Source organism: Gekko japonicus, unplaced genomic scaffold (assembly GCF_001447785.1).
Source record: "Gekko japonicus isolate JY-2015 unplaced genomic scaffold, Gekko_japonicus_V1.1 scaffold4621, whole genome shotgun sequence".
Classification (NCBI taxonomy): domain Eukaryota; kingdom Metazoa; phylum Chordata; class Lepidosauria; order Squamata; family Gekkonidae; genus Gekko; species Gekko japonicus.
Window position 1 is genome coordinate 41,554 of NW_015169319.1, and position 11,535 is coordinate 53,088.

Consider the following 11,535-nt stretch of genomic DNA (forward strand, 5'->3'; position numbering starts at 1 on the left):
CTTTGGTGAGGGGAGGGACTTCAGCCGTGTTCCCTCTAAGCTGAGTTTGTGTGAACCAGCTCAGTTTTTCAGCCTCCGGCTCACACATTTTTGTCTTAGCTCAGGAAGGAGGGCTGCAGAGCAACCTAACTTATGCCATAGCCAAATCGCTCGCTCACCGCTTTAATGCCAGTAGCCCACAAAGTAGAATTTTTGCTCACAAGACTCCACAGCTTAGAGGGAGCATTGGACTTGAGTGGGGTATAAAGCCACAGAGCCCACCTTTCAAAGCAGCCATTTTCTCCAGGAGAATGGATCTCTGTTGCCGGGAGATCAGTTGTAATAGCAGGAGATCTCCAGCCCGGGCCTGGAGGGTGGCAACCCTAGTTTGGGGCCTCCAGGCAGATTTTCTCACTTGGACCCCTTCTCTTTAATATGTAGGTCTGCCAGCTCTGGGTTGGGAAATACTTAGGGGTTTTAGGGGTGGAGCCTAGGAAAGGTGGGGTTTGGGGGGGAGTGACCTCGGATGGGGTATAATGCCATAGAGTCCACCCTCCAAAGCGGCCATTTTCTCCAGGAGAATTGATTTGGTTGTCTGGAAAGCAATTGTAAGAGTGGGAGTTCTCCAGGTGCCGCCTGGAGGTTGGCAACGTTGCTAATATGCAGGAGATGGGACATGCTGAATCGAGAATTCTTGGATATCCCATGCAAGGTACAAAGTACGAAAAAGAGGGGAGCGCTCTAATACTGAGTCAAAGCAGAGAAGAAAAACGTTGGTGAAGTGGGGGGGACGACATTTTGGTGTCTTCCACAAAAATGCAACGAAATATGTTCCCCACCACACCATCGTTTTTCTTCACAGCAGAGTACAAACAACAACCCTGGAGAGAGGGACCACTCCAGCCCTGTGAACCCTGCAAAGGCCTGGCCTTGTGGCTCTCTAGAACCAGCCTCAAGCCCACATCAAGAGAAAGCATTCCTAACTCTGTTCCTTGGTTCTCCTTGTATGTTTGGTGTTACTAGTGATGCATATAGCAGAGCTGATCTTGAAGCTGAGGTAATTTCTCTCTCCAGGACTGGGTATTCCTGACTCGCTTCTGCTTCCTGTCTGACTATGGGCGTTTGGATTTCCGATTCCGCTACCCGGAGGTATGTCTGTCGCGGGAGTCTCCAGCCTTTTTGTGCCTGTGGGCACCTTTGTAATCCTGACAAAGGGCAATGGGCTGAATCACAAAATGGCTGCCGCAGGAGGTGGGGTCAATCACAAAATGGCTGCCGCAGGAGGTGGGGCCAATCACAAAATGGCTGCCGCAGAAGGTGGGCCGAGTCACAAAATGTCAGGGATCGAGGTTATATCCAATGCTAATAGTGACTCCGCAACTTTTCAGGCGGAAGCGCTGCTTGACAGGATTCCTTTTAATCTGCACAGCCAATCAGAAGCCCTGCTGGGGAAATGTCCCACTTAGCCCTGCCCACTTTCAAAAAGAACTTTAAAGGCACCAGGAAAGGTGTCAGCGGGCGACAAGAGGCCCACGGGCACCACGCTGGGGACCCCTTGTCTATGGTTTTCAGTCACCTCCCCCTTTTAAAGGTAAAGGTAAAGGTTCCCTTGCTCGAAAGCTAGTTGAATCTGACTCTAGGGTTGCGGTGCTCATCTCCGTTTCCAAGCCGAAGAGCCAGCACTGTCCGAAGACATTTCCATGGTCATGTGGCCGGCATGACTAAACACCAAGGCGCACGGAACGCTGTTCCCTTCCCACTGAAGTGGTACCTATTTATCTACTTGCAATGTCTTGCTTTCGAACTGCTAGGTTGGCAGGAGCTGGAACTAGAGACAGGAGCTCACTCCGTCATGCGGCACACTCGGGTCTCGAACTGCTGAACTACCGACCTTCCACAGCCTGCAGTTCAGCGTCTTAACCACTTGAGCCACCGCAGCTCCATCTCCCCCTTTTAGCCACCTTTTTAAAAAGTCTGTTCTTTACTATGGAATATTTCCCCAGTTCTGGGGCAACGTGGCTCCCATCCTAACCACTCCTTTGCTTCTCTTTGAAGGCGAAATGCTGCGAGAACATCCTTCTTTATTTCGATGATCCTTCTCAGTGGCCGGCGGTCTATAAAAAGGGAAATAAGGTCAGTTCTGAGCGGCCGTGCAGCTGCGGCGGATCCCCGCCTCCCTCTCTCTCAAGAGCTGTGTGGATCAATCTGTGCCTTTCCAAACCGGGACTCCTGTCAGAAGCGGCTGTTCCCTGCTGCCATTTCCCGCCCCCTCGCAGTGTCTGCACCTCCCTTATAAAGGGTTGAAACTAGGGTTACCAAGTACCAGTGTTCCTTCTAAGCTGAGTTAGTGTGAGCTAGCTCACATATTTTGAGCCTCCAGCTCACAGATTTTTGTCTTAGCTCAGGAAGGAGGGCTCCAGAGCAGGCTAATTTATGCAGTATCCAAATCACTCGCTCACAACTTTAATGCCAGCAGCTCACAAAGTAGAATATTTGTTCACAAGACTCCGCAGCTTAGAGGGAACATTGCCAAGTACTTACCGCGATTCGGTGGGGGACACATGATCCCCGGCCGGAACATTCCTCCCTGCAACACACCCACGCCGCACCATGCCGTCGCCAGGAAGTGACGCTCGGCGACGCTCTGACAATGGGGCTGGAAACTCGATGGTACCATTGCGTTTCCAGCCTCATTGCCAGAGCGTTGCCCAGCTTCACTTCCTGGCGACGGCATGGTGCGGCGCATCTGTTTTCCGCGCAGGAATGGTCCTGGGAAGAAGTATGTGTCCCCCGCCGAATCACGGTAAGTACTTTGCAAGCCTGGTTGAAACGGAGCTTTACCTGGGACGTCCGTTGCCGTGGTGAATACTGTGTGGTTAACCTCATGTATTATGGATTTAGCTTCATATGTTTAACTTCAACTTGTACTGCGTCTTTAAAGAATAGTCAATAAGAGGTCTTTTGTAATTTCAAATAGAAGTTTTGTGTGCATTCCTTCATTACAGTGTTTTCCAGATTTGGTACACGACACCCACTGTGCAGCCACGTTTTTGTTATACACCCAAAATCAATAGGCTGCCTGAGGCCACTGCTTCACCTCACCTAACAGTAGAGCCGGCCGTGGTTACCAACGGTGCGTACCATCAGAGATGGGTGGGTTCATCACTGTGTCGAAACCAAAGCTGAATCTACACTACTGAACTGGAGAGGAACCCTGTGCAGGTCTATTCAGAAACTTGGGAAGTGCTGCCTAGTTGCAACTGACTCACGGTGACTCCTCCAGGGTTTTTTTGAGGGAAGAGGTGTTCAGAGATGGCTTGCCATCGCCTGCCTCTGCGTAGCAACCCTGGGCTTCCTTGGTGGGTCTCCCCTCCAAGTACTGACCAGGGCCGACCCTGCTTAGCTTCTGAGGTTTGATGAGATCGGGCTAGCCTCCACCATCCAAGTCAGAACACTGAGAATCCTACTCAGTCAGGTCCCTTCAGCTGGGCTTACTTCCAGGCAGGGGTCATTTTGCAGAAAAAGAGGTGCAGGAGCTCATTAGCATAACCTATTTGCATATGCCACACCCCCTGACATCACCGGAAGTGTGTCAGATGGCAACACCCACCGCTCAGGCGCCACTGGACTGTTTTGCATTGCTAGCTATTGGGGGGGGAACGTGCAGATCTGTCCTCGCAGAGGAGGGAGAGCTTGTCCCTGAATAAAACCTGGTCTTAAAGGTGCCACTGGACTGTTTTGGATTGCTAGCTATTGGGGGGGGAGGAATGTGCAGATCTGTCCTCACAGAGGAGGGGGAGCTTGTCCCTGAATAAAACTTGGTCTTAAAGGTGCCACTGGACTGTTTTGGACTTGGGGGGTCAGGGGGAGGCTCTGCGACTTACCTGGCTGCTTCTTGCTCTGACTGATCAAAACTTCCCGCAACTATTTAAACTGCTGCAAATAGAGGGGTGGCCAGATCGCACCAAGCCTCCAGTGTGACCGCAGCCTGAGTCAATCTGTATAATGTCGGGTCTTTCTCTTGTCAAGCTGCCTTCAACTTTTCCCAGCATTATTGTCTTTTCCGGTGACTGCTGCCTTCTCATCAACGTGACCCAAGTCTGTCATTTTAGCTGCTAGGGAGAGTTAGCACAGGGCCAATAGCACTGACTTTACCAAACAGGGCTGTTGTCAGAATTACTGAAATAATTAAGGAATGCAGTTTGCAAACACCGAAGAAGTGCTGTATAGAGGCTGAACACAATCATGCACCTGTTGATCAAACAATGGAATAATGTAAGAAGGAGTTTCCCCCCTAAAGCGGTGGGGTCTTCCGCTGAGCAATTGCGTAGGAAAAGAAACCGCTTTTCAATTTCAGAATCCCAAGGGGCTGAGATTTCTCTCCAAGACAGCTTAAACTGGAATCGGCCAGGTTGAAGAACGGCAATTTATTCAGCACCGTGGAACGCTGGAGGGAAACATTAGTGGGAACCTCAAAGCTGCGACAGATTTTTGCATATTTCTGCAGCACATAATTGACAGAATTTGCATGATTATAGCCGATGTCAGGGAGCAGCTGGATCTCTTTCTTGTGTGATGTAATCCTGTGCACTTTCTGGTGTGAGATTAGATGCAGCAGTTCCGGGGATCTGAGCATCAGTTGCCAGCTCGGCGCCGGGCGTGTTTGCTCACAAACGTTCTCTGTGCCAGGGAAGTCAGTCTGGGTTCTTCTCAGAATACAGTTTTAAAGTTTGGTGTAGTGGTTAAGTGTGCGGACTCTAATCTGGGAGAACCGGGTTTGATTCCCCACTCCTCCACTTGCACCTGCTGATGTGACCTTGGATCAGTCACAAGCTCTGGCACAGCTGTCCTTGAAAAAGAGCAGTTTGTGTCAGAGCTCTCTCAGCCCCACCCACCTCACAGGGTGTCTGTTGTGGGGAGGGGAAGGGAGAGGAGGACGGCCCCCCCGCCCGTAAGAAAAATTGACTTAGCCACCCTACTGAGACTCCAAGTGAAGGGCGAGGTATAAATCCAACCTCCTCCTCCTCCTCCACCTCCTCCTCCTCTTCTTCTTCTCCTTCTCCTTCTCCTCCTTCTTCTTCCTTCTTCCTTCTTCTTCCTTCTTCTTCTTCTTCTTTCTTCTTCTTCATTCTTTCATGCTCAAAAAGTACCCATCCTTCTCACCTCCCAGGGCAAATGACAGCTTCAGGGGATAACTTAGACTATGGAAAATGGTCTAGGGGAAAGGATGAAAAGGCCCTGATTTAATTCCCCCCCTTTCCCAGCTGCTTTTAAAGAAAATTAAATTGGATAAGGTTTTTGCCCTAAAATGTTGCTCTGGTTTCCATTCAGGAACAATTCATAGAATCATAGATTCACAGAGCTGGAAGGGGCCCTATAGGCCATCTAGTCCAACTCCCTGCTCAATGTAGGATCAGCCTACAGCATCCCTGACAAGCGTTGTCCAGCCGCTGATTAACAGGATCATATCACTGTGAACCATATTACAATTACTGTGCACTTGGTAATCTTCTTTAGGATTGTTTGATGAAGGAGTCTGTGATCCGCCCAGAGAACAACCAGGTGATCAACCTTACAACCCAGTATGCCTGGTCGGGATGCCAGGTAAGGGGGCTTTGTGGGGGGCAAGTCTAGCTACCCACCTCTGCAAACTCTGTTTTCCCCGATCCCCTTCTTTATTTTATTCAGTTTCAGAATAAACTGTCCCAAAGACTTGGGGAGGGTAACAGCGTCAGGTGCACATCCTCACTTTCATCTCTCGGCAGGTGTCCTTTCTGTGCCATGAAAAGCAAATTTCTCGGAAAGGGACAAAAGGAATTAGTTGTTGTAGATTTTCTGGGCTGTATGGCTGTGGTCTTGGCATTGTAGTACCTGACGTTTCGCCAGCAGCTGTGACTGGCATCCTCAGAGGTATAACACAGAAAAATGGTAGGCAGATAATTTATATCTACTCAGGGAGGTGGGGTAGGGCTGAGATTATTTTGTAGGAGTTTCCCAGGCTGTGACATGCTAATGGAGGAGCTTTCCTGAGGAGGTTCTTTTGCATATGGATAGGCTGTTGAAATTCTAATCTTATCTGTAGTGCTGTTGTAAGATGTAGAGCATCTTGTGTTTTTCAGGACAGGGAACCATGCCCTATTTATTTTTAAACTCTCTTCTTTCCTGTTGAAATTGTGTTTATGTTTATGAATTTCAATGGCTTCTCTGTGTAATCTGATCAGCAAAAGACAGACCCCCTCACTTCTGCAGGAGTATACTGCATACCTTGCAGTTGTGGACAGATTTACATTGGGACCACCCAGCATAGCATCCAGACAAGAATAAAAGAACATGAAAGACACTGCAGACTTGGCCAACCTGAAAAAAGCTGATGTGCAGTAGGTTCAGCAAGGACAAAAGGAAATACTTCTTTACACAGAGAGGGATTAAAATGTGGAATTTGCTGCCAGGGGATATAGTGATGGCCCCAGGAATAAACAGTGTAAAATGGGGATTCGATAGATTCATGGAGGATAAGTCTATCAATGGCTACTAGCCACAGTGGCTGAGGGGAACCTCCACATTCAGAGGCACTAATCCTCTGAATTCCAGAGCCAGGAGGCAACATCAGAGGAAGGCCTTGGCCTCTCTGCCCTGTGGCTGGCCCTCCGAAGGAACTGGTTGGCCACCATGTGAGAGACAGGATGCTGGACTAGATGGACCATTGGTCTGATCCAGCAGATGGATCTTCTGATGGCAGCGACGGTTTCCATGTGTCTGGCACTCCTGTCTTCCTGCCTCTCCCCCCATCATCAGTAGCCTTAACGTCATCTTTGTTAGGACTCATTCCTTTTAGCGGATTCTACTGTTTTTATTGTTAATTTACACACACACACACACACACACACACACACACACACACACACACACTGTTGTGTACCCAGGGGTCATTTCGTAGAGAAAGAGGTGCAGGAGCTCATTAGCATAACTCATTAGCATAACATTTGCATATGCCATACCCCCTGACATCACCGGAAGTGTGTCAGAAGGCAACCCCCCCCGCTCAGGCGCCACTGGACTGTTTTGGATTGCTAGCTATTGGGGGGGGGGAGGAATGTGCAGATCTGTCCTCAAAGAGGAGGGAGAGCTTGTACCTGAATAAAACCTGGTCTTAAAGGTGCCACTGGACTGTTTTGGACTGGGGGTCTCTGCAGCTTCCCTGGCTGCTTCTTGCTCTGACTGAGGGCTGCTGGAAGCAGGGGGTGGGGCTTGTTGCATGTGCCCACCCCCTGGGCTCTTTACTGCCGAAGCTCCACTCCTGTGCGCTCCTGCAGGAAATGACCCCTGTGTGTACCGCCCTGAGCCCTGTTCTCAGGGAAGGGAGAAAGACAGACAGACAGACAGACAGACAGACAGAAAGAAGAGACCTTGAATTCTGCACTCATGACTACATTCTGTGCTCTCCTTCCACTCCCATGGAGTTACAGCTCGGCAAATATAGGCAGTGGTCAAGGACACAGATTCTGAAAGATATAAGTGGGAGCAGTAGTCAACTTGCTTGCGTATGTTCTGTGCCCCGTTGTGCAGAAACTCCTGGGGTGTTCCAATTTGGAAGAAACAGGCACTTCCTGATGGTCAAACACTGGCAAAAGGGGGTGGGGAGGAAAGGAGAAGGCATTTGGATCACACGTCGTCCCTTCATTCTCCATCGCTGTTCTCCCTTCTGCATTCTCTCGCCCAGGTGGTGACCGAGAGCTCCGTGAGGTACCTGAGCTGTGCGAGCGGCCGGAGCTTCCGCTCAGTCCGTGAGCGCTGGTGGTATGTGGCGCTCAGCAAGTGCGGGGTGAGTCTCTTCGTTCCCCGCTGGAACCCTGACTTCATCAACCCCTTCCCCAAGGTCACGGTGACTTTTGTCCTGTCCTCCCACAGGGCGACGGGCTGGAACTGGAGTATGAGATGATCCTGACCAATGGCAAATCCTTCTGGACGCGCCACTTTTCGGCCGATGAGTTTGGTAAGCTCCTGTTTGGGCCCTGAGCAATGCTCCATCTAAGCTGTGGAGTCTTGTGAGCCAAAATTCGACTTTGTGAGCTACTGGCACTAAAGTTCGTGAGTGAGCGATTTGGCTGCTGCATAAATTAGTTTGCTCTGGAGCCATCCGTCCTGAGCGGAGACAAAAATGTGTGAGCCGGAGGCTAAAACGCTGTGAGCCAGCTCACACTAACTCAGCTCAGAGGGAACACTGGTCCTAAGGAAGATGCCAGGTTTGAGTGTGATGATGTAATATCTGGTAGAAAATGACAGCATGGTGTGGTTGCGAAGATCCCCAGCTATTTTGAACTCTGATACAGGCCAATGAGCACCACCGCAAAATGGCTGACGTACGAGGCAGAGCCAAGCGTGAAATATCAAGGAATGAGGCTGCGCATAACTCTGATTGTAGCTCTTCAACATTCCGAGCAGAAGCTCTGTTTACACAGGGTGCTTTTTAAAATGAACACGTCGTTTAAAATAGTTTCTTTCAGACGCACGGATCTATGTAGTGAGCTAGCTAAGAAACTCATCCGGCAGTCTATATCAGATCTCCAGTGACCAATCAGAAGCTCTGCTGGCCTCACCCGGCCCCACACACTTTTTGGAAACACCTGGCAGGCCCCCAGGTGTTCTGGTTAGTGACTCAAGTACCTGAAAGGTAAGTTAGAAAGCAAGAGCGGGGCCAAAATCTAAAACTAGCTGAACCTCCGATCAGCTACAATGTGTGTGTGTGATTAAATATTGTATGTTGTCTTCCCTATCCCCCTCGAATATATTGTTACTCCATTGTCTTTGAGTAACCATAAATCGCTCTGAGCCCGCATGAGTGGGGAAAAAGCGATCGATAAATGGAAAGTATTATTATTTCGTTTTAGATTTTTGGCCCTGCTTTTGCTTTCTGACTTACCTTTCAGGTACTTGATTCAATTTTGTTGCGTTAAATTCCCCAGTCAGAGCTCTTTTTGTATTTGCATATTAGGCGACACCCCCCTTAATGTAGCCAATCCTCCCAGAGCTTACAGTAGCCCCTGCAAGAAGAGCTCTGTAAGCTCTTGGAGGACTGGCTACATTAGGGGGTGTGTGGCCTAATATGCAAAGGAGTTCCTGCTACAAAAAGAGCCCTGCGGGCTCTCCCCCCTCTATTTTCTCTACCATACTGGTTAGTGAGTCAGACTGGCATGAGGGAGACCGAGGTACAAACCCCAGTTCTTCCATGGTATCTTCCATGGTGACCTTGGGCCAGTCTTAAGTTACCTCACAAGCTTGTTGTGAAGACAAACTGGAGAAGAGGAGAACAGTGGAAGCTGCTTTGGGGTCCCCATCAATGCTTGCTCCAAGCTGCGGAGTCTTGTGAGCAAAAGTTCTTACTTTGTGAGCGACTAGCATTAAAGTTGTGAGCGAGCGATTTGGCTGCTGCCAGTTTGGTGTAGTGGTTCAGTGTGCGGACTCTAATCTGGGAGAACCGGGTTTGATTCCCTACTCCTCCACTTGCAGCTGCTGGTACGACCTTGGGTCAGTCACATGCTCTGGCATGGCTGTTCCTGAAAGAGCAGTTTGTGTCAGAGCTCTTTCAGCCCCACCCACCTCACAGGGTGTCTGTTGTGGGGAGGGGAAGAGAAAGGAGTTTGTAAGCCGCTCTGAGACTCCAAGTGAAGGGCGGGGTATAAACCCAATCTCCTCCTCCTCCTCTTCCTCCTCCTCCTCCTCCTCTTGATCTGTCTCCGAGTTTTGACTCTCGAAAGCTTATACCCTGAAAATCTGGCTGGTCTCTAAGGTGCTAAAGGTAAAGGTCTCCCTTGCTCGAAAGCCAGTCGAGTCCGACTCTAGGGTTGCGGTGCTCATCTCCGTTTCAAAGCCGAAGAGCCAGCGCTGTCCGAAGACGTTTCCGTGGTCATGTGGCCGGCATGACTAAACACCAAGGCGCACGGAACGCTGTTCCCTTCCCACTGAAGTGGTACCTATTTATCTACTTGCAATGTATTGCTTTCAAACTGCTAGGTTGGCAGGAGCTGGGGCCAGAGACCGGAGCTCACTCCATCATGCGGCACTCGGGTCTCGAACTGCTGAACTACCAACCTTCCACAGCCTGCAGTTCAGCGTCTTAACCACTTGAGCCACCGCAGCTCCTCTCTAAGGTGCTGCTGGACTCGAATTTAGCTCTTTTACAGAGCAGGTTTCCTTCGAAAGAGAGAGAGGACGGAAGACTCGCGGTGTTTTGCAATATTCCATGGATTCTGCCCTACACAAACTGAGCTGCTGGAGAGCAAGCCAGCAAGCCATCGGCAACACTAGTCCCAAATCAGCCCTCCAGAGGGCAACGGCGGCCTCTTTAAAACTGAAGGTGGCATGCGGGCGGATGTCCAAAGGGTGGACTTTCCTCCAACAGACTTTTCCCCCTGTCCTCCTCAGGCATCCTAGAGACAGACATCACGTTCCTGCTCATCTTTATCCTGATCCTCGTCATTTCCTGCTACTTTGGCTGTGAGTGTTCGCGGGTACCCCAGTGCTGAAACACGGGCATTTGGGGTGGCAGCCATCACTGGCTAAGTGATACATTTCTGCACAGTGCAGCCAGCTTTCTCAGGGAAGCAGGAAGTCCTTGAGAGCCCGTTTGGTGTAGTGGGTAGGAGCGCAGACTCTAACCTGGAAGAACCGTGTTCGATTCCCCACGCCTCCACATGGCAGCCAGCTGGGTGACCTTGGGTCAGTCACAAGTTTTCTCAGAGGGGTTCTCTCAAGGGCAGTCCTCGAAAGAGCTCTCTCAGCCCCACCTACCTCACAGGGTGTCTGTTGCAGGGAGGGGAAGGGAAAGGGGAACATGGATTCAAAGGAGAGTGTAGAAAGGTTTTCCTCCAGTTTTTTTTTTAAATCTTTTGCAGATCTGTTGAAGGGACGGCAGCTTCTTCACACCACATATAAGATGTTTATGACCGCAGCCGGAGTGGAGGGTGAGTCTGGGCAGGGAGGAGGCTTGTGGGGTAGAAAAGGAACCTGTGAAGTCACTGAGTCCATTGGGTCAGCTGGGTGTCAAAACTCTGCTGCGGAAGAGGTGTGTATTCGGCACCCTCTATGCATCACGCAAATCGGCTGGATCCGAATGTATTTGCTTATTTTGCAACGGTTGAGTCCAGGGGCACCTTCCAGACCAACACAGTTTAATTCTGTGTATGAGCTTTCATGTGCAGGCACACTTCTTCAGATACATGGAGACAGATTTCATTAAGCCTTATATATAGGCGGGGTGGGTGGGTTACGTGCCAGGAAGGGCTAGTTAGAGTCAAGGTGCATAAGTAACTGGGCGATAAGTACAGCTAAGATTGGATTAAAGCAGTTCGGTGTAGTGGTTAAGAGTGGCAGACTCTTAATCCGGAGAACTGGGTTTGATCCCCCACTCCTCCACATGCAGCCAGCTGGGTGACCTTGGGTCAGTCACAGTTCTCTCAGAGCTGTTCTCTCCAGAGCAGTTCTCTGAGAGCTCTCTCAGCCCCACCTACTTCACAGGATGTCTGTTGTGGGGAGGGGAAGGGAAAGGGATTGTAAGCC

At 50.1% G+C, this 11,535-nt stretch overlaps 1 protein-coding gene across 1 annotated transcript in view; it reads left to right on the forward strand.

Moving 5' to 3' along the window:
• The window catches only part of TMEM145 (transmembrane protein 145), a 48,107-nt gene that overhangs the window by 9,638 nt on the left and 26,934 nt on the right, over nt 1–11,535 (forward strand). The window contains exons 2-8 of the mRNA XM_015416618.1: nt 1,054–1,128; nt 2,035–2,112; nt 5,497–5,583; nt 7,700–7,801; nt 7,888–7,972; nt 10,402–10,473; nt 10,872–10,940. Coding sequence (XP_015272104.1) covers nt 1,054–1,128; nt 2,035–2,112; nt 5,497–5,583; nt 7,700–7,801; nt 7,888–7,972; nt 10,402–10,473; nt 10,872–10,940 — 568 coding nt within the window. The remainder of the gene's footprint in view (nt 1–1,053; nt 1,129–2,034; nt 2,113–5,496; nt 5,584–7,699; nt 7,802–7,887; nt 7,973–10,401; nt 10,474–10,871; nt 10,941–11,535) is intronic.